The following is a 23,903-nucleotide window of genomic DNA, read 5'->3' as shown; positions in this document are numbered from 1 at the left end:
CTACTCACCCATTCATTTTCCTTTGGAAAAAGGCAAAAAGAAGTGTGGCATTGAGGTATGCAGACCTCTTCTGCCATTTCCTGATCTCTCCCCCCTTATATAAGACTGTCACATGTGAATAATGTCAACCTGGGAAATGAGTGGAAATTAACAGGATGTCCTCAGATATGTCAAATAGTGAATCCCGTTACATTTCTCTCATGACCCAGATTTTGTACATGAAAGAGGCTATATATTTAGATATGTAAATTAACCATATATTAAAAGTACAGATAGGGACAAATGTGGTAGCGATGGCATCCATTCTCTCTCTCTCTCTCTCTCTCTCTCTCTCTCTCTCTCTCTCTCTCTCTCTCTTCCATAAAGGTATAATTGAATAAGAATAAAACAAAAAGAAATTTAGGAGCGTATTGTTATAGCAGTGATGTCTTATCCATGGCAGACACGTTTCAGGAGGTTACATTCGAGTCCTAGTTCTTTCAATCCATAATCCCCCTCTCCCCCCCACCCCAATCCATATGCATTTTTTGTACATGTATTAGAGTTTCTTCCACTTCACATTTTGTTATGTTGCAGCCTTTGGCTAAAATAATTTAAACTCATCCATCCATTATCCAACCTGCTATATCCTAACTACAGGGTCATGGGGGTCTGCTGGAGCCAATCCCAGCTAACACAGGGCACAAGGCAAGAAACAAACCCCAGGCTGAGCGCCAGCCCACCGCGGTGCATGCACACACACACACACCAAGCATACATTGGGGACAATTTTAGGATCGCCAATGCACCTAACCTGCATGTCTTTGGACTGTGGGAGGAAACCGGAACACCTGGAGGAAACCCACGCAGACATTGGGAGAACATGCAAACTCCACACAGGGAGGACCTGGGAAGCAAATCCGGGTCTCCTAACTGCGAGGAAGCAGTGCTACCCACTGCACTACCATGCCACATTTAAACAAATTTTTCCCCTTATCAAACAGCACACAATACCAAAGAATAGCAAAACTATTTTATAATTATATATATATATATATATATATATATATATATATATATATATATATATATATATATATATATATATATATATATATATATAAAGTGAAATATCATACCGACACTACTACGACAATTAAAATCTGGTACAGGCGCATCCCGTTCTACTGATTATCGTTGAGATGTTTCTGCACCTATTCTGGTGTCTGCCTGTGGTCAGTTCAATTGATTGTCATGATTAGGAAATGCACACACATGTCTATAGAAGAGCCACGAGCTACACATCTGTATCAGATCTAAAAGAACAAGCCAGGAAGCCGGTTGTGGAAGGCTACAGAATATTTCTGCAGCACTGAAGGTTCCCATAGTGGTCTTAATAATTCTTAAATGAAAGAAGTTTGGAACAACCATGACTTTCTACAGCTGGCTGCCTGGCCAAACTAAGCAATCAGGGGTGAAGGACCTTGGTAGAAGAGGTGACCAAGAACTCAATGGTCACTCTGGCTGAGCTCCAGAGAACCTGTGTGGAGATGGGAGAAAATTTCAGAAGGATAACCACCACTGCAATACTCCACTAAGCTGAGCTTTATGGCAGAGTTCCCAGACAACTTGAAGTTTGCAAAAAGGCCCCTAAAATACTCTCAGACTATGAGAAACAAGATTCTCTTGTCTGGCAAAATCAAGGTGGGACTGTCTAGTCTCAGTTCTAAGCATCACGTCTGAAGGAAATCAGGCACCACTGAACATCTGCTCAATACCATTACAATGATGAAGCACTATGGTGGCAGCAGCATTCTTTGGGGTTGTTTTTTGGCAGCAGGGACTGAAAACTGAATGGAGCAAAATACAGAAATATCTGTAATGAAAAACCTGCTCCAGAGTGGTCTGGACTGTTAATGTGGGCCTAAAGTTAACCTTCCAATGACCCTAAACACAAAGCAGAGGCAACACAGGAATGTTCTTGAGTAGCCCAGCCAGAGCCTAGACTTAAACCCATTTGAGAGAGCAGGCCATACCAGTTCAGTGATGGCATTTATCCAGTCTTACAGAGTCTGACAGCATCTGCACAGAAGAATGGCAGGAAATCCCCTAATAAAGTTGTGTGAAGCTTGTCACATCATATGTAAGAAGAATCCATGAACACTGTTAAAAGGCTTCAACTAAGTACTGAGTAACAAGTCTGAATGTCAAGGTTTTTTAATAAATGTGCAAAAATTTCTAAAATCCTATTTTTGCTTTGTCATTCTGGGGAATTGAGTGTTGTTTGATTAGAGAAAAAAATTATTTAAAAGATGTTAGCATGAGACTACAACATAGCAAAATGTGTAAAAGTGAAGGAGTCTGAATACTTTCTGAAGGCACTGCATATCTGATTTTGACCAGATTATAGCACCGCATTGCTCTTTGTAGTTCTAGCTTGTAACTCGACTGATACATCACACAAAGAGCCAATAATAAATAACACATTTATATCAGCACATTTTTTGAGTTCACGTTGCACTTATTCCTGTGCCTGCATATGTTTTCTGTAGATACTTCTGTTCCCCACACACTGCAAATACAGATTCTAACTTGATAATATATAACTTAGTGTACTGTGTGATGCAACTCATGAAAGCAGAATCATTGATAGACAGGCAGACAGGAAAGCTGGCATGAAAACAAGGTCATCATTTAACAGATAAACCTTTGCTTACTTCCTTAACACATTCTACAAGTACATTGACTAGTTTTATATACAACATGGAAAATCACATAATTTGTTATTCTCAATGAATCACTAGAAAGATCTTTTTATTATTGAAACAAAGAAATTGGACCTTTTTCATTTCTTCTTAGCAGTAGTTATTCAATGTGCCTCACCTGATGCGCTGACTAGACTGGCCAAGGCTGAGCAGGCATTTTTTACCGCTGCTTGTCTTGATAGGTGATTTTTAATGGCATCCAGAAGAAGACTGGTGATCTTTTCATATTGACCTTCTGTTATATTACCTGGAAAACAATGGAAACACATATCCATTGTAAAAGATTCTTAATAAGGTCTCACCACTGGTGGCCTTAGGTGTTAATTATAATGCAGTTTTGGAGCCGCAGTCGTGGGCTCTGGACCAGGTAAGAAGACCGACATAACTTCTCTATATATACCCATCCACACATCTTCTTACTTGCTTATCCAGTTCAGAGTTGCAATCACATGATGTGTATGCTGGTAGGCCAAGGTTCAGTATTATTTAGGAGCAATTTAATGAATAGGATTGACAAGCTTTGTTTTGTGGTCTGTTCTTGTTTGAATTGTTTTAAAATATTGCTGTTTTTCTTAAACTGGTTTAGCCTAAGATTTTGATTTTGGGTGTTTACTTTGTTCATCCAAAGTTTGGTTGTAAGTCTGTTCATACTTTCATGTTTTATAACATCAGCATGATGAGGTTTCTGCTATTATTTGGACAGTGAATAGTACAGATTTTGTTTTTCTGCATAGTGTTTTAAAATATTTTGAAGTTTGAATTACCTGTGAATTTTGTTTATGCTGAATTTTGCAATATTGAATAATAAATCTCTGGGCTTATTTTTTTTACTGTTATTTTTTCTTTTATCTCACTGCCCTTTTGTTTTATCATGCATGCTACTGCTTTGTAGTCCCACTTCTGTAATGTGTGGTACCGTTGCTCATGGCATGTGTGCCTGCAAAACTGGCTGAAACCTTCAGAATTGCCACCACTATATCTATAGTGTAGCATCTGAAGAAAAACAAAATTCTTCAGTAAAAGTAGCTTTGCAAACTATATCCCAGATCTGTGCCAGTATTTTATACATATATATAAAAGAATATCTGTCTGTATGTTCTCTATAAAATCCTACACCCCTTTACTAATATTGAAGTCATTTTGCAAGGTTGCAAGTGAGTTTTTGGCCCCTGTGTACCACAGCTTGCACACCAGTGCCACCTGCTGGCTCAGAGCAAGTAAAAAATCTGAACAAACTGAAGCCAGAAGATGATACAACATGACCAGAGCTTAACATTACTTATCTACTCGGGCAACTCCATGTGCTGCTTCTATCTACTGTAATATAAAAAGAAGCATTTTGTACTTTTGCAGGGGGGTGTTGGGTGAGGTTTGATCGAGAGTGGAAGTGCAATGCAGCACAGAGAAGAATTAAAGGGCTGTTTGTTTAATTCCTGCTTTTTCAGCTTTTCTTCCACCTTGAACTAAAAGAATGAGTCAGACATGACAGTATTCATGGATACAATCCAGCATGGAGTTACCGCAATTCTGGAATCCAATCACACCCAAAAACAATAAATTCTTGACTCACATTCATAGAGAGGCAGTGGGAATAATGGATGGGACTGCTAGCAATAACAACAGAGTCACCATTTAAAAATGCACAATCCTTTGCTTTATTTCCTTTAACGTTTCTACATATACAGGTATATCCGGGTAACGCTGGATACCTCGGCTAGTTAACAATGATATGTTAAATAGGGGTACACAATAAACGCTAAACAAGAGTGTCAGTGAGATATCTACTATCAGCTATTTTAAATTACAATACATCCAGCCAAGGGCTGCCCTAAATGCTGCTTGTATGCATTGGGTAGTTTACCGTGCATTCATAACATACAGCATAAACATTTCTCAGCATAGTATATGACTGTAATGTTTTCAGTTAGGAAGAAATATCCATTTATAGTGAAAGTGAAATGAGCTCACCTTGTAAAGTCAAAGACCATAATGCAGAGCACATAGACTCCATTAGACCTCCATCTAGGAGATGAGCCTCTCCTATACTGCATAGTGTGTCCACAGCTCCCTCTGCACAGGCTATCCTTGCATTATTCTCTAGAAATAAACAGGACAGTATTAATGCAATTCATGTCCCTTTTTTGCCGTTTTCAGTTTTGTGGAGCATTTATAGACATTGATTCAGTAGATTTTATAACAGATGCACTGTATAATGTAATTTACAATTTTTGCATTAAGTATTTGAGACTTAATATATAACTTATTTTACTATGTGATGCAACTCATGAAAGCAAAATCATTGGTAGAATAGAGATGTAAATATAAAAGAAAGCAAGTCATTTTCTTTCAGGAAAATACCCAACTTGACAAAGAATTTAATTGTGTGTGCAGTATTTGTTTAATTGTCTTACTGTTGAGCACTAAACCCCAGAGTGTCCTACAGCACAGTCTGCAGATCTCCACGTTGTCAGGAAATGTCCTCATCACATTAAGAAGGTCCTGGACTCCACCTAATTTTCCAAAAGCCAGAGCAGCATCTTCTACAAATTTTGCAGAGAATAAAAAGTTTGGTATTCATTTGTATTAAATTGCTCCTATTTTTACAAAGGTAATAAGCATTTTAATAAATACAATAAAACTATAATATATATGAAGCAAATCTGAAACCAAAACATCTGTTTACAAAGTGGACAGGAGTCATTTGTTTGATCGGTCATTTTCTGAACTGGCATATTCCAATACAGGACAGATGAAGGCTTGAACCTGTCAGCTTTGATGGGCCGCTATTGGTCACCAACCTGCATGCAGAGGGTTATGGTGCTAGGAACCCTATCAAAATCGGGTGATGACAAAAGTGGTTTCCCTCAGGGGTCAGTGCTAGGGCTGCTACTGTTTTTAATAAATATATATATAAACTGATCAAAAATGGGCAATGTGTTAGGAACAAAAGGATGCCACATCATTTAATGGAAATGAAAATTATCAACGTACAGAGGGCTGAATTCAAAGACACCCCGAACATCATGCGGCAGGCCAGTCCATATTGCCAAAATTTCTTTGCAGCAACTCCAAATCATACTCAGTAGATTGTATGGCCCCCATGTGCTTGTATGCATGTCTGACAACATCGGGGCATGCTCCTAATGAGACAATGAATGGTGTCCTGGGGAATCTCCTCCCAGATCTGGACCTGCACATCACTGAGTTCCTGGACAGTCTGAGGTGCAACCTGGCAGCATCTGATGGAATGAAACATAATGTCCCAGAGGTGTTCTATTTGATTTAGGTCAGGCGAGCATGGGGGCCAGTCTCAATCAATTCCTTCATCCTTTAGGAATTGCCTGCATACTCTTGCCACATTGTCATGCACCAGGAAGAACCCACTGCACCAGCATAGAGTCTGACAATAGGTCCAAGGATTTCATCCCTCTACGGATATGCCTTACCAGACTATCATTGACCCACCACCAAACCGGTCACGTTGAACGTTATGTTACAGGCAGCATAACATTCTCCACTGCTTCTCCAGACCCTTTCACGTCTGTCACATGTGCTCAGGGTGAATCTGCTCTCATTTGTGAAAAGCACAGGACACCAATGGTGGACCTGCCAATTCTGGTATTCAATGGCAAATGCCAATCTAGCTCCACGGTGCTGGGCAGTGAGCACAGGGCCCACTAGAGGACGTTGGGCCACCCTCATGAAGTCTGTTTCTGTATATAAATGATTTGGATAGGAATATAAATAACAAGCTGGTTAACTTTGCAGATGATATCAAGTTGGTGGTTTTGCAAATAATCATTACAGAGGGACTTGGACAGCATACAGGCTTGGTCAGATTTGTGGTAGAATAAATTAAATGTAAGTAAATGCAAAGTGTTACACATAGTGGGTATAATTTTAGGTTTGAATACACAATGGGAGGTCTGAAAATTCAAAGTACTACTATGAAAGGGATTTAGAAGTCATAGTGGACAATCAACTTTCAAACTATGTTCAGAAAGTTATATAGCGTAATATGTAGAAGTCCAAGGTGTTTATACTCAAGCTTTATAATACACTGGTCAGGCCTCATCTGAAGTACTTTGTGCAGTTTTGGTCTCCTGACAACAAAAAAAAGACATAGCAACACTAGAAAAAGATCAGAGAAGACTAATTTAGCAGATTCCAGGGTTACAGGGGATGAATTATGAGGAAAGGTTAAAAGAGCTGAGCCTTTTCAGTTTAAGCAAAAGAAGATTAAGAAGAGACATGATTGAAGTATTTAAAATTATGAAGCAAACTAGTACAGTGTCTATATCATTAGTACTATTACTTTAAAAAGAGTTGAACACAGGGCTACAGTTGTATACTTGTTAAGGGTAAGTTTTGCACAAAAATTAGTAAGTATGTCTGCATACAGGCTCAGGTTAGAAGCAGTAACCCTGAATCCACATACTCATATTCAAACAGACTTATCCACTTTATGTTATTGTTTTACAATATGCTATCATTACACCAGAAATAACACCCTACAGTGTTCAAGAAGTGAATAAACTTTCAGTCTGTATTTCATGGCTAAGTACATTCGAATATCATGTGTTTCTGTATATTTTGTCAGGGTATCTGATCCCTTCCTGTCCATTACCCAGAGTATAATGAGTAATATCCACGTAAGATAGCATTGAGTTGTGAACCTCTGACCAAATACCCAGAAAAGAAGAACAGAACAAACCGCCAAAATAAAAAAGAACAATGCAATTAATTAGTCAGGTTTTTTATATTTTTCAAATTTGATCTGTATATTTATAAGCTGTTTTGACATACTCTCTACTAAAAATCTGCAGACTGCTTTAACAAATAAGAAGGGTCTAAACAGAATGCCATCTTTAGTGCCAGTCTGAAGTCCTCATCTGAATCCTAAAAGCTTGTCACCGAGCATTATGGGTGAGAATGGGTGGGTGACATGAGCTCATAGTACCTGTGGCTATAGTCGCATGATCTTCCCACCCCTAAACCGAGAAAAGGAAGTGACATTGGTTAGCTGTAATGTTCTGCACCTGTTGTTTGGCGCCCCCTTGTATCCCCCTATCCTACAGCCCTGTACTGATAATACAGTGTGTAATTGAGTTAGAGGAACATAAAAAGGAGAGAAGGTCCACAAATTCTGTTACACACACACAACTGTATAATGGGTAGAGGCTATAGGATTTCAAATGGTAAGATAAATGTGAGGCAAATGTACCATATATCGCCTTTTAGGTGTGAGAATTTCTATGTACAAGTAAATGTTTTAGAATTTGGTAGCATTGTAGTGCAGTGGTTAGTTTCAGATCCAGCAGCCTACGCTTCAGCCCTTTGCCTGGTTGTAATCTTTAGGGAGTTTTGGACATTTTCCTCATATTTGAATGTTTTTTTTTCCTCACCATCACTAAAGACATGCAGGTTAGTCTAATTGGTGACTCTAAACTGGTCCCAGTTGATGTTTGCATTAGTAGGCCTGGAAATGGTCTGGCGATTCTGGGACAAATTGTGGCACCCTGCAACCCTGAACTGGAATAAGCAGGTTTAATAATTTTATGTTATAAAGAATATTTCACAAAAAGTGGTATTATGCTATATCATTAGAGCAAATATGTACAATGTCACACACATGCGATTGGGAGGCATCCTGAATAATAGTAGTACCACACCAGATCAGGGGGTGGCGAGCTGCACTGACTTTCTCTCTCAATTCCTTGCAGACCATTCACTAGGTCCCGGTGCTATTTGATGACATCACTTCTAGTACCAACATCATTGATGACGGCACTTCCGGTACTGGTGCCAATGTTGACGTCACATTCGGTTCCAGCATTATTAACGACGTCACTGGTCACCGGTTCTGGGCCCGATGACTTCACTTCCTGCACCGGCCTTTAAAGCCACCACATTTTCCCGATCAAATCAGTTCTGTTTTGGACTCAAACCTGTGAACACCTCAGAAAAATTACCCATTTGCAGCCAGGACATATTATACGAGTGGCTGCCCCAAACCTTTTTGATGTCTGGTGATTGTTTTTGTGACAACAGGAAATCCCTAGAAGTTAAAGTTAACATTCTAGATGTTTGTCTCACATTCGTATTTAATTCTCAAATCTGAACTGCTTGAGTATGCAGTAAAAATTACAAACTTTATATCATTGTTCTAAGCATCTACAAATACCGAAACAGTTGACTCCAAACTCATGGGCTACCCTGGTTGTATCAATGGGAGCAGAACAGAATATTTTCCCATGGAGGAAGATGAAAAATCATCAGGTAAGTAATAGGGAAGTGCTAAAGTGACTCCACGTGAATTACACCAAATAGGTAAAATGGTGAGAAACCCAGAAGAAAACAAACTCAAAATTATGTTTTTTGGTTCAGAACCTTGACTGAAAACACAATACTAGAGACAACCACAAGAAGGTGCTTTTCAATAGAAAGCTCTATCAGTTATAAAATATAGCAAATATTTTCTATACTATTTATTTGTTCTTAAGATTGCTGACTGACTCTAGCAGACCATATGTAATTTGACCTGTTGGTGATGCTTTCAGAGTCACTTTGCATTTATGGGAAGTGCTCTGGGTCAACCTGCAGCAAAGGATGTCATATAGGACAAAATGAAATTAATATTACTGGCAGGCTGTTGAATGCTGTACTATGTTAATCATAAAACTGATGTTATACATGATGTTTGTTTAATGTTTTCTTGTCATATGATATTTAGCACTGATTTTCATAAAGTTAGGTAATATGCATTTGATATACAGTAGGCTGCAACATGCCTAATGACTAAGGAGCTAGAATTGAAACCACAAGATTCAGTTCACACCAGTGATTCATTACATGACCCTGAGAAAATAATCACGCCTACACTGGAATCATATAATTTGTTGTCAAGTGTTTGTACAAACCTTTAGTCTAATATTGAGAATATGAAATGTATTATACAGTAAACATTTTTGATTGTTAAAATTCAGCTTTTAAGTATAGCTAAATCTGTTGAAGCATAACCATTTATAGAACTTACCATTTTCTGACAGAATCATACAAATATTGAGTGCAAGTATAAGCAGCTCGATTTCTGTGGAATAGCTCCTGATTGCCTTCAGTATACAGCTTATTACTTCAGGACTGTGTAGAAGCTCTTTCTCCAGTCCCCGCTCCAAGGCTGTAATTAGAAAACCAAAGACTGTCAAATTGTCATACCAGGATGACTCATTATGCTAACAGTTGCCTGGAAAAATCCATTGCTAGCTGATTCAAGGTTTAGTGTTACAACAAAAGAAGAGTTCAGCCATAGTCATTTGAAATTTGTGAACGTGCAATTAATGCCATCCTCATATGCAATTTTAAATGTCTATTTTGGTGATTTTTTGTGAAAAAAAAAACACAGATAGTGCAATGTTTTAAAATCTCAAAAGAATCTGTGACCTGTTAATTTTATTTAAATAAGCAGGTTTTCTCTTTAAAGACCATCAGCATGGAGTTGTCATCTAAAACAGTTATAATTGTATAACTGTTTCCTAATTTTGTACTTTTTAATTTTGAGCTGATGTCTCTGCCTCCACAAATGATAGCAGTGCTAGTTGTCTAAGGTTGTTTAAAGCCATTTGGCATCCAGTGGAATTATTGCCCACTCCTGTCCAAGGTGCCATACTCTCTCACTTAGATGCCCCCTCAGCATTTTACTTCTAGCACCATGTATCTCCTGCCTTGAGACCACCTGCAGTTTAAGAGGATGATTAAGGCAGCAGGTGCAGAAGTCGGCATCTTCTCACTGTGATATGCAGAAGTTCCCAGACTGTGACACTATGGCTCTGTCTCATTTGAAGGTGTGCTGCTGTCTGACCTCGTTCTGGTGGTTCACCTCTTGATAGTTGGGCACTTCTTCATTATCTCGATCTCTGTTTTGTGCAGCGGGTCAATGTAAGACATGTTAACCCATTTGTCATTGCATGACTAGAAAACTAATGTTCCGTCTCTCACCTATATTACCTCTTTGATAACTATCAATTCTTCTGCTTTCATGAGTTGAAAATTAGATTTTTTTATGTACGATTGGATTCCATAGGGCGGCACGGTGGCGCAGTGGGTAACGTTGCTGCCTCGTAGTTAGGAGACCTGGGTTCACTTCCCGGGTCCTCCCTGCGTGGAGTTTGCATGTTCTCCCCGTGTCTGTGTGGGTTTCCTCCAGGTTCTCTGGTTTCCTCCCACAGTCCAAAGACATGCAGGTCAGGTGTGTTGGCGATTCTAAATTGTGCTTGGTGTGTGTGTGAGCCCTGCGGTGGGCTGGCGCTCTGCCCGGGGTTTGTTTCCTGCCTTGCACCCTGTGTTGGCTGGGATTGGCTCCAGCAGAGCCTCGTGACCCTGTAGTTAGGATACAGCGGGTCGGATAATGGATGGATGGATGGATTCCATAATTGCCATAACTCCTTGCTGGGTTGGAGCCATGGACACAACTTCATTTTATTTGCTGGTTTAGTGTGGTTTCACAACTAGAAATTTAATCCCACATTAATAAACTGTGTTTACAGACATTGGTGAAGGTAGCCATAATATTATACGAGACAAAACCAGTGGTAGTATTCAAGATGATTCAAAGCTGATTCATTTAAAGTTGATTTAAAATTGTGACAAATCATAACACCTTATTGGCGCTATATTCCCACCCCTGAACCGAGAAATGGAAGAGACATTGGTTAGTTGTAATGTTCTGCACCTGTTGTTTGGCGCCCTCTTGTATCCCCCTATCCTACAGCCCTGTACTGATAATACAGTGTGTAATTGAGTTAGATGAACATAAAAAGGAGAGAAGGTCCACTAATTCTGTTACACACACACAACTGTATAATGGGTAGAGGCTGTAGGATTTCAAATGATAAGATAAATGTAAGGCAAATGTACCATATATCGCCTTTTAGGTGTGAGTATTTCTATGTACAAGTAAATGTTTTAGAATTTGGTAGCATTGTAGTGCAGTGGTTAGTTTCAGATCCAGCAGCCTACGCTTCAGCCCTTTGCCTGGTTGTAATCTTTAGGGAGTTTTGGACATTTTCCTCATATTTGAATGTTTTTTTTTCCTCACCATCACTAAAGACATGCAGGTTAGTCTAATTGGTGACTCTAAACTGGTCTCCGTTGATGTTTACATTAGTAGGCCTGGAAATGGTCTGGCGATTCTGGGACAGGTTCTGGCACACTGCAACCCTGAATTGGATTAAGTAGGTTTTATAATTTTATATAATAGAATATTTCACAAAAATTGGTATTATTCTATATAATTAGAGCAAATATGTACAATGTCACACACATGCGATTGGGAGGTAGCTAAAGGGCCTGAATAATACTAGTACCACGCCGGACCAGGGGGTGGCAAGCTGCACTGACTTCCTCTCTCAATTCCTTGCAGACCATCCACGAGAAATCCCACTTGGTCCCGACACCATTTGATTACATCATTTCCAGTACCGGCACGATTGATGATGTCACTTTTGGTACCGGCGACAATGCCAATGTCACTTCCGGTCCCCGAACACATCACATCCGGTTCCAGCACTATTGAAGACGTCATTTCTGGTACCGATGACATCATTTACAGTATTGGGCCCGATGACTTCATTTCATGCACCGGCCTTTAAAGCCGACATATTTTCACCATCAAATAAGTTCTGTTTTGGACTCAAACCTGTGAACATCTCAGCAAAATTACCCATTTGCAGCCAATTGACACTAAATCCTAAAATTATAGCTGTCTCATCATAAAATGGACTTGGATAACTGTCTGCTATTAATAACCGGTCAAAGATATTAACATTATCTTTATTTCTTTCTTCCATATTTTCAACCGGGACTCAGCGTGTACTAAATAAAATCATGTTTCATTTTATTTCATCATGGTTTTTCTCTATTGCACTTAGTAACAATTTGTAAGTGCACAATAGTGTTGGGGTTTCAAAGAATGTAAGGTTTTGTTATGAAAATAATGTAGTATGATTAGTTTATTTCAGAGTTATTGTCACATGTACACAGTGCAATAAAATTCCTATCTTCACGTTTGACTAACATGGAACAGGTTGTCACCATCCTTCTCTGGTGGAACGAATTTCATTCCGTTGGTAATGTATGTTATCTATTTATTTTCAAAATCCATGCATGATATAACATGATAAAATAATCAGTGATGCATGAAACAGGCGAGTTTAATTTAGCATACTGTTTTGTGAAATTGACGTTAAACTTCATCATCCATATAATTTCACAACTGCAAAACTCACTACAAATGGCAACACTGTACACTCCTTTTGGGCCCATATATTTCTTGCAAAAGGGTCTAGATGAAAATGAAACATCTTATGGAAATTCAACATGGCAAAACACAACCCACGATGGGACAAAATGATGTACTCTTAGACAAAAGCAAGACAAAAAATTGCTATCCAAATTATTTGAGAAGAAAATGCTGTACCTGCAGTCTCAGGCAATATTCACACTGGTACATTTTTGTTTAAAATGAAAATGATCTCTGTCTATACAGTACTAGCAATTTCACAAACGACACAAGACTCATATGATGTATTTATAAGCCCGCAGCAGAGACATACACTATGCGATTTTGGCACGATCTTAAGCATGATTTGCTGTTGCTGACAGACTTTCTGAGTTGGCCCAAATTTCAGCATCATCAGCCTTTATTTCACATGCAGCATAAGAGTTGTTGCAATGCCTGCTTGTCCCTCACAATCACATGAATGGAAGAAATCCTGTCATGGCAAAAATTTCAGTCAGCTGCCTTGTAATGTGAGCAATCTCACAAGCCGATTTTCTGATGTCGCCATCAAATTTCCTGAAAATTCATTGTGCAGCGGCACCAATGGGTATGCATCATACATACAATATACAGAGTACCCATGTTATGCCATGTTAATCAGACTGAACATGGCTGTTTGTTCTAAATAACTGTTGAGTCTATTGTAGAGCTTGAGTAATTGCTTGACCACGATTTCTAAAAATCACACAAGATGCAATTTAGATGCCTATTGGTAAACAGCACAGCAAGAGCAATGGAAAGCAACTATTTTATGCCCGCTGTGTTGGAATATGTTTTTCTTCCATGAAGGGTGACCATTTTCAAAAGTATTAATTTTCGTCTGTTGAAAATGCTGGGGTAGTGTGGATGTAAGCAAAAAATGTAGACAAATGTCTGTGTTTTTAAATGAAAATGTACTAGTGTGGACGGGGCATTAGATGAGATCCTGATTTGGCTGATGCAAATCTTTCTGTTTGCTGATAACAGTATCCTCCTATCATCCTTGGTGCACTCCTGCTGCCTGATGGGCTACATATAAATATACAAAAAGAATGTTAACTTTGAGAGTCAAACGATACTACTTTAATCTTAAGAATTGTACTCATCAGTAAATATATATTTAAAAAACACCACGCATAACCATTACATTCACTCACTCTAACATGCTTCTCTTTTATTCCCAACCTTGTACTTGGTACAGGAGTAATGTGAGAAACAGAAACAGAGACATGAGAATTAGATAGATAGATAGATAGATAGATAGATAGATAGATAGATAGATAGATAGATAGATAGATAGATAGATAGATAGATAACTGTTTTATTTATTGACTGATTTTCATTTATATTTTAGTTAGCATATCAACTGCTGGGCGGCACGGTGGCACAATGGGTAGCGCTGCTTCCTCGAAGTTAGGAGACCTGGGTTCGCTTGCGTGGAGTTTGCATGTTCTCCCCGTGTCTGCATGGGTTTCCTCCGGGTACTCCGGTTTCCTCCTACAGTCCAAAGACATGCAGATCAGGTGCATTGGCGATCCTAAATTGTCCCTAGTGTGTGTGTGTGTGTGCATGTGCCCTACAGTGGGTTGGCGCCCTGCCCAGGGTTTGTTTCCTGCCTTGTGCCCTGTGTTAGCTGAGATTGGCACCAGCAGACCCCCGTGACCCTGTAGATGGATATAGTGGGTCGGGTAATGGATGGATGGATATCAACTGCTGTGACCATATTTTTTGTGTGATTTATAACTTACTGTATATGTCATAAGGTTCTGTGCTGAATTACAATATTCATCCAGTCATTATTAAGCATCTCACTCCTTCTATAAAAGTAACCCCCCTTGGTAAAACCCCATGGTTTATAATGTATTAATCATGTGAAAGAGGTCAGCCACTTAAGGACACTCAAAACAGCCCTAATTTGTTTATATGTTTATATGTTGCTTTGTTCTTGTGGCACTTGACACATTTCGGATTGATTTTTTTTTATTCATTTGATAATCTTTAAATGCTTTATTTCAACTTAAAACCAAAGTCAAAAGCACAGGGAATACTGTATATTCATAATTTCATTAGTTTACTCAAATCAGTACTCAGTCATTTTTGGCCCAACAAGAGAAAAATAAAACTTAGCAACTAATCTTCATTAGAGCATATTTAATTCACTCCACAACCACCTTCCCCAAAACATTACTTAAAGAGATCAACAATGTCAAGGATTTAGATACGCATTAGTGCTCAAAGATCTTTAGTTGTAGCTCGTTAATACATAAGTTAAAAAAACAAAAGTTAACACTGCTTTTATGAATACCATACCAAATAGTAATAGCAGAGACATGTGCATTGCATTTGTTATTCCAACATATGGCACACCACAAACATTTGTAGTAATGCATTTTACTACTAGCAATGTTTGTGATGTGCCATGTGTTTGAATGACAAATGTAATGCAATACATTACAAAATACATTCCAATAGAGGGTACCCTGCAAATGTTAATGTTGATTACTAGATTCCAACCTGTCTGAGATGTGTAATACACCTAGAGGTTTATTTAATATATAACCTTTTATAAACCATGTCCCTTTCCCTTCCCTTGTAAAGCCTAACTACTCACAACACACACCAGCTCCAGTTCTTCTAAACCTCCTATTCACATTCTCCTCACCTCACTTCCAATCCAATACAAATGTAATGCTCATGAAGCCAATAGACAGAAACTCTTCTATAAATGGATGTTTAAAAGAAGATAGCAAAATCATTGCTCTGTTTTTGAAAATTAAGGTTCCTATAATAAAGTATAACAGATTAGATAAGAGATTAAATTAGAGATCTCCATTGTCACATATACTACAACAGCATAGTGAAATTCTTGTGCCACAGTTGCTGTGAAACATAAATACAGTAAATTCATAAAACTAGTGATAGACAAATAAATAAATACAGAAAATAGGAGTGAAAAAAGTAACATACAGTACAATTTCACATGGAACAGCAAGTGCGCACAGTACATAAAGCACCTTACCTGCCACAGAAAGCTGGTACAGAACCCTGCAGGCTTCAAGATGGACTTCAGGAGAGTCTGCATGATTCTTCATCAAAGACATAAGCATGTCCTTGAACTGGGAGGTGACTGCAAATGCTATAAATGCACAGACAGAAGAGTAACACAGATAGGCTTTTAGATCAACAACATCCTCCATAACCATAACCCAAATTCTGAAGTTAGTACATAAGAATGTCACGTAATATGAAGGACATATTAAATAAAATTAAAAATAATTTCCCTCAAAGGCCTTTCTGCTTTGAGAGAAGAAAGAGAACAGCCTGGTATTCTTTTAGTTTAGAAGTGTTAAATTCTAGACTCTAAACTCATACACATTTGTTTGTTTAGACTATAAACCTTGGGGGCTCTCAATTTGAAAGGGATCACCAGAATAATTTCTTTAAAGCAACTTGAGCGACTTTTAATTTTCTGACCAATGAGAACGCATTATAGACAGTGATTGACCTAAATGATTGCTTTACTGAAGTTTAAATATGTTCCATTTAAAATGTCATACCAGCTTGATCAGCCTCCAGGAAGAATCTGAGGCCGGAAATCTGTGCTTCCTCCACATCAAAATATTTCTGCATAAATTCTGGAAAAACAAAAGTACAATGATGTGAATCTCTCTGACAAGATACAATACAACACACACAGGTAAAACTCCTTATGTGGCAGTGCTACAAAGTGTCAGGATGTGAGGAAATGTTAAATGGACAATCCATAGTTCTGTAAAAATGTATCTATTAGTCATGTACTGTTTTATAATAAGATGTGGAATAGTAGGTCCGCCGCTAGGGCATCATTGGTTTGTTTTTAAATAAATAAATAATTAGCTGGCTCAATCTCCATAGGTGTGTGTGTTCGTGGGGTTGGTTGGTGAGATCATTGAGATGGAGCACACCTGCATTTGAGGGTGTGATTTGTCTTGATTGCTCCTTATACGCGTATGCCTCTGTGGAGCCGGCACAGCAGAAGTGGTTGAGAAAGCCATCCGGGGACAAAGAAAAGAATGGAGATGGAGGTTAGAAGATGGGAGAAAAGGAAAGAGGTTGGAGAGAGCTGGTGCAAGAAAGAGAGGCAGAGAGCAAGAGCTGGGAAGACAGCTCCTTGGAAAGCATGAGGCCAACACTTGGGGCTGCTGTAGTGGATCTCTCCAGCTGAGCAACTCCTGGAGCTGGAGTGACCAGGCATTTTGCAAGTGCCTCTCCACAGAAGTCCTGGAAGGCAACAAGAGTCAGAAACGTGATCCCTGCTTTGGAGCCATGGGCAGTGGGGACCCGGGTCAGTTTAAGAAGGTTGGCTGTATCTGTCAATTGGGCATCTCCTTTGCTGACAGGTAAGCAGAGGAGATTTGGAATTTAAAGGGTTGCACCGAGGACAGAGTTTTTAATGAGATGATCCCTGCCTGTGTTTTAACCTCAATTTTAATGGAATATTTGACTGGTTTTAACCACAACAATCACTGTTTTTGTTGGATTATTTATGTATTTAATTTGAAGATTTTTGGAGCCCTACACTTTGAACATTGTTTTGATTTGTTTTTATTTTTTATAATGAAAGCACTAATTCATTTTCACATCTACCCCTTGTTATGTATGTGTCCTCATTTGCCCAGCTCATTTTGGTTACATTATTGACAATGGAGGTTTCAAGAGGATCCCAAAAACCTTAGCAAAAGTTTCTTTTGATGTTAACACTTACAAAGCATCAACAAAGTGGTAATTCATCCTTGTGCAGTGTGGCCTTTCATAGATTGGTAAAATTACTTGTGGACATAAAGGACTCACTGGTCTGATACAGATGTATGCAATGACCTCACTTAAACCACTTCTGACCATTCCAAAGTGCAGTTATTTTAGTATTCTACATTCATTAGACCAATGTTCCTTAGACCAATAGAAGCCTTTGTTATGGTCTTATTATATAACAGTAAATTAGTAATAGATGTATCTTTGCAGTACCTAAAATGCTACCAAAGTTGTACTTTTTTATATTCATGATCATTTGGACCTTTTTAAAAAGTGAGTTACTAAAAAATATTTCATTACTTATTGCCAAGCAGCTGTCAGCAGTAATCTAAAGGTTTCTCACCCAGCACAGCTTGCTGTCCTTCCTCACACGGGGCACCTGTTATCCCAAATGGAAGTCTTTTCTTTAGACCAGAAAGTGGAGAGCCACACACCAACAGGCATTCCTTCACATAAGGAACATAGACCAGATCTCTGAAATGTTTAAATAGAATGAGTGGACATCGTGAACTTGCTTGTGCCTGATTTTGATTATCAGGCTCAAAGGTGTTGTAGTGGTTGACAATGGAACAGAGAATACTTTTAACTGAATAAACAAAGTGGTATACAAATTAAAAATGATCATATTCAGTATCAATATCCCTAACTCATGTATGCAGGAATTAACATACTGAATGGATTCCTTCTCCACATGACTTGTCCAAACCTTATGTGGAAAAATGAGATTCTTTCTCCATCCTGTGCCCCTAAGATGGGAGAGAATTACAGGACTCTGAGAGAAGATACCATTATGCTCGAGTTTACAAATAAAAGGGCAAATAGCTTCTTGGAGCTGGGCAGTACGTCTGTGAGGGAGATAGTCCTTTGAGGATTGTATGTACTTAGCCTTGAGAGAACCATACTAAAGAGGAATGGGATGGTGTTCATTAATACTGCACCTGGTGTATAGATTCCCCTGTTTAGGTCATTTATTCATCCATCTTTCAAACCCACTTATGCAAAACAGGATCATGGAGAATCTGACGCCTATCCCCAGCAACCATCAGATGCAAACCAAATAACAGTCCCTAGAAGAGGTGCCAGACCACACACACACACATATATATAAATATCATACCACATAAATTTTGAATGTTGGAACATACATGCTAGAGCCAATCCTATAGGCAAAGCTGGAGTCAATCATAGACAGGGGGCAAGTCCATCACAATACACACTTACTAACACCTGATCTGTTTATAGTCACCAGTCAACTTAACATGTCAAAGGAAAACTGAAGTACCTACTAGCCGGAATCCATACAAACATGGGGCAGACTACACACAAGGCACTTAGCAAGGAGCTGAACTTAACATCTGAGTATTGTAAAGTGTAGCTTTGAAAGGCCCCAAAGGTTCTCCTTTCCACCACACTACTTGGAAACTTATTCCAGGTGTCTGTGGCTCTTTGTGTGAAGAAAAACGTCCTAATGTTTGTGTGAAATTTACCCTTAAGAAGCTTCCAACTGTGTCCTTGTGTCTTGATGAGGTCATTATAAAGTCACTTCTCAACCCATGCTGCTAATTCCCTTCATAATTTTAAATACTTTAATCATGTCTCCTGTTAATCTACTTTTGGTAAAACTGAAAAGGCTCAGCTCTTTTAATCTTTCCTCATAACTCATCACCTGTAGCCCTGGATTCACCCTAGTTAATCTTCTCTGGACTTTTCCTAGTACTGATATGTCTTTTTTGTACCCTGGAGACCAAAACTGCACACAGTACTGCAGATGATATCTAACCAGAGCATTACAAAGCTTGAGCATAACCTCCTTAGACTTATACTCTACATATCGTGCTGTATAACCTAATATTCTGTTAGCCTTCTTAATGGCTTCTGAACACGGTCTGGTAGCTGATAGTGTTGAGTCCACTACTTCTCCTAAATCCTTCTCATAAGGTGAACTTTTGATTTTTAGACTTCCCATTGTGTATTCAGACCTCACATTTTTACTTCCTATGTGTAATACTTTACACTTACTTACATTACATTTCATCTGCCGCAAATCTGCCCAAGCCTGTATGCTGTCCAAGTCCCTCTGTAATGATTCAACGGATTCAAGATTATCTGCCAACCCACCTAATTTGGTATCATCTGCATACTTAACTAGCTTATTACTTATATTTCTGTCCAAATCATTTATTTATATTAAACTTAGCATCAGCCCTAGCACAGACCACTGTGTGACACCACTCTTAACAGCTGCCAATTTTGGGTTCCTTGCACCGTAACCCTCTGTAAAGTACAAACATGCCTTCTGTGCTAGTGTAACACTATGAAAAAATAAAAAAATTTAAAGTTTTAAATGTCAAGTTTATAATAATTGCATGTTTATAGAAACTGTAATCTCATAATATGTAAACTTGCAGAAAGTATTGTTTAATATCTTACAATGCAGTAGGTCTCTGGTCTGGGTCTTTCTCTAATATTTTCATCAGTAACTGACAGAGATCATGGGAGCATCCCAATGAGTCAAGGGAAGATTTCAGAAGTCCAGAATCTTCTCGGATTCTTTGTAGGAGAGACATAGCAGCATCCTCCTAGAAACAGAAACAAGTATTCATAGAGGGATAAAGATTCATATTAAAGGCACTATATCACATAAAAATGATTTGATAGATAGATAGATAGATAGATAGATGTGAATAGACTTCCATAAGAATATTCTCTGTTGGTCTGGAATGGAAACATCTTTCATAGAAATGAATTACTGGTTGATTTGTTAACACAACACCTAACTAAAGAGTTTCAAATGAATTAATCATCCACTCATTTCCTTACACTTGTACACATCCAGACTCTGCACATTTAAAGCTCCTAGTCAGCCTAATGCGCGCTGTACTGGCTTCGCTGAATACCAGCTTAGTTTACCAGTCAGCCAAACACACATTCAAAGAACATTCACATAACCAGAAGGCGTGAAGATGCAGAATGAATTACATAATGAGATACTGAACACAACAGACAGACAGACAGACAGATAGACAGATAGATAGATAGATAGATAGATAGATAGATAGATAGATAGATAGATATATAGACAGATAGATAGATAGATAGATAGATAGATAGATACCCACATTTAACAAAGTCAAAGTCAACATTTCCAGGATGATGCAGCCTAAAGACCAAACATCAGACTTTTCGCTCCACTCATAACATGTTACAGATTCTGGAGCCATCCAAGACTTTTTATCTGTAAGAAGATGAATGATTAGTCAAAGTCTTAGAAAACAGACAAATGATCTACAATCAAGTTTAAATAGAAATGGTATTATGTAACTGTAGGCTTCACAGACTTTATTATTGATAGTTTGCTGCTACCAAAGACATGATACAAGATCTGGGGACATTAATGTTTATACACTTTTTTTTTACAAATGGAGTACAGGTGGGTTAAGTGACTTATTCTTGGTCACCAAGTGAATCGACTAGCAAACTTGTAGTGTGAAGTCCAGCGGCTTAGCTACTATACCTATAAATATGGAAATAAACTGAAAAGCACTGACAATACTATAAAGGACCATCAAGAAGGCACAGAAAACTGCTCTTACTTTCTTTCATTCGTACTTTCAGCTTCTGCTCATCATCAGCCAGACAGGCAACATTAAAGTCAAAAATGGCAAAGGACTGATCTGGCATCAGTAATATATTGGATGGCTTCAGGTTTCTACAAATAAAATCAATTTTAAGGTATAAAGTATTAATAAGCTTGTTGTTCATTTGTATTTCTACATTTGCTTCAGGGCCTTAACAATTACATCAAAAGCTCCAAGGTTGTCAATAAGTTTGTACTAAAATGTATGCCATTTCTTTTAAGTAAAAAACATTTGTCTTGATATAATGTATCGAAAGTCCACATCTTTTGTAGCATGCATAGTTTAATAATTATATGGTAAGAACCTTTGAAGTAGAGATAATTCTAGCATGAATACTGACTTAGTGCTCTCATAATGCAGTAAGACGACAGACCTGTGAATGATGTTCTGTTTGTGCAGGTAGACTAAAGCGTCGATCAGCTGGCCAAGCCACTTCCTAATCACCTACAAAAGAAAAAGTCAATCTAAATGTAACATTTTCTTGTTTGACAGCATTTGTCCATGTCATAATCTGCCTAAGCTTTCAAAATGCTTTATCTTTCTCAGAGACATCAGTAGCAATCTGTCTATCTATACATGCTTGTTAGAGACATCCACAAGAAGAGTCTGTCAGTATCTAACTATTTATATTGTGGTAATGGCACTCCTTGGGTGTCTCCTGTAATCCTTTGCTCTAAATCAGGGGTTCTCAAACCCAGCCTCTGTTTTTAATTGGACTCCTGGGCTAATTAAGTGAATTGTTGTTTCCCAGAGTCCCTGTTTTGGGAACAATATACAAATTAGAAAACTAAGTTTGGTAAAAAAAAACAAAAACAAAAGTATTAAAATGTACTAAGCAGTTATATGTATTTTTTTTCTTTTTAACAGTATTTTCATCTTGATTGTCATTCTACTTTTCTAGGTGTTCTAATTGTTTAATTAATCCGTTATTTACTATTTTGTGGGGCTGATGCTAAAGTAGTTGCAGCCTCTCACAATTGACTGTTGTTTGCTTGGGTTTCTGTTCTGCTTGTTTTTAATTGTCGTTATTAAGATTAAATGAAGGGCGCAAACTGCACAGAGAAAGGGCAAAATATAATAAAAAGAGAGTTAAGCATTTAAATCCATAGCAAAAACAAATATTTCTAAGTTTCTTATAAATGTAAAAATCATGCTGCTGTGCTTTTCTGAATGTAGAATAAAAGATAAATAATGCCAGCTAATTAAATGAGATCAGTGCTATGAGGTGTTGTCACTGAATAGGAATCTGGTTGGAACAAAAACCTGCAGCCAAAGGGGTCCCCCAGGACCGAGTTTAAGAACCCCTGCTCTAAATCTCCTTTTCTTTACTGTAAATTCTCTGACTCACTTATTCCACACACAGGGGATAAATGAAGCATAGACGTGTAGACGTGTCCAGAAATGTCCAATGGAAAACCTGAAATCTCCAAATCTATGTGCCCTGATTTTCATACTAAGCCACCAAGCACACACTGCTTCTGTATCATCTGTAAAACACAGCAGGACCTAACAGACTCATCTGCTGTCCCATATTTAGATGGAGATTGTGTCCAATTGTTCTCTGCTCTAAGTAACACTTAAGAAACATAATGTACATAATGGCCCTCTCATAATATGTCTTCAGTCTTAATGTATTTTGAATGGGTTCTCGTTACACCAGTACATTTTGTTTTTCTCGTATTGCTCCTGCCTCATGCCATATTGGTGCTATTTCCACTCCTATCCTTCTTCAGCTAAACTATCCTTTTTTGGAAACGTAATACTTTTAAACACTTACTGCTTCATCAAATTTATCTTCCTGCTTCCTTTTTGTTCTGATCAAGTCGGAAAGGCTTGACATAGCACAACAATCCATTACCAGGCACACAATAACAGATGAAATCTGAAACAACAAACAGCAATGGGATACATCAACAAAATAAAGAAAAAAAACAATGCTATTGGAAGAAACCCCACTTTAGCCCCATAGGCACTCAAGGGAATAGTGGAGCTGGAGCAGTATGGCTGATGTATTTTACTAAGAATTCATTTTCATGGGAGGTGCAGCGGTAATAAGGAGATCAGGGTTTGCATCCCAGGTCCTCCCTGCTGGGGGTTTGCATGATCTCCCCGTGTCTGTATGGATTTCCTCTAAATGCCCCATCTAGATTAATCTGACAATTAAATTATGAGGCAGTGGCGCAACAGTTGATTGGTCATTACTTTTAGGATTTATGATATTATTTGGCAGAGGTTCATGAAAGAGTTTTGTCACTCGATTTCCCATGGTACATTTTGACCTTTGGCCTGTCTGTCATTAAGCTAAATTGTTGGGGCCATTCCTGTTCCATCATTGTCCATAGCTTTCCTGGACCTATGAATTCAGGTAAATTTACTCATGTTATACATTGAACATGCCATCTATTTCATTAGAAT

General features: G+C 38.3%; 1 protein-coding gene across 2 annotated transcripts in view; it reads right to left on the bottom strand.

The window, feature by feature from the left end:
* Positions 1–23,903, bottom strand: part of LOC120535797 (serine/threonine kinase-like domain-containing protein STKLD1) — a 51,075-nt gene that overhangs the window by 14,061 nt on the left and 13,111 nt on the right. For both annotated transcript variants that reach the window (XM_039763873.1, XM_039763874.1), the window contains 12 exons: positions 23,266–23,370; positions 21,862–21,932; positions 21,444–21,559; positions 20,970–21,085; positions 20,281–20,429; positions 18,194–18,324; positions 16,617–16,694; positions 16,079–16,195; positions 9,781–9,921; positions 5,156–5,284; positions 4,713–4,841; positions 2,863–2,991 (listed from right to left, as the gene is read on the bottom strand). In XM_039763873.1, the coding sequence (XP_039619807.1) occupies positions 2,863–2,991; positions 4,713–4,841; positions 5,156–5,284; positions 9,781–9,921; positions 16,079–16,195; positions 16,617–16,694; positions 18,194–18,324; positions 20,281–20,429; positions 20,970–21,085; positions 21,444–21,559; positions 21,862–21,932; positions 23,266–23,370 (1,411 nt within the window). The remainder of the gene's footprint in view (positions 1–2,862; positions 2,992–4,712; positions 4,842–5,155; positions 5,285–9,780; positions 9,922–16,078; positions 16,196–16,616; positions 16,695–18,193; positions 18,325–20,280; positions 20,430–20,969; positions 21,086–21,443; positions 21,560–21,861; positions 21,933–23,265; positions 23,371–23,903) is intronic.

The sequence above is a fragment of the Polypterus senegalus genome, chromosome 9 (assembly GCF_016835505.1).
Source record: "Polypterus senegalus isolate Bchr_013 chromosome 9, ASM1683550v1, whole genome shotgun sequence".
NCBI lineage: Eukaryota > Metazoa > Chordata > Cladistia > Polypteriformes > Polypteridae > Polypterus > Polypterus senegalus.
The sequence above is the reverse complement of the archived record's forward strand: the minus strand, read 5'-3'. Positions and strand labels throughout refer to the sequence as shown.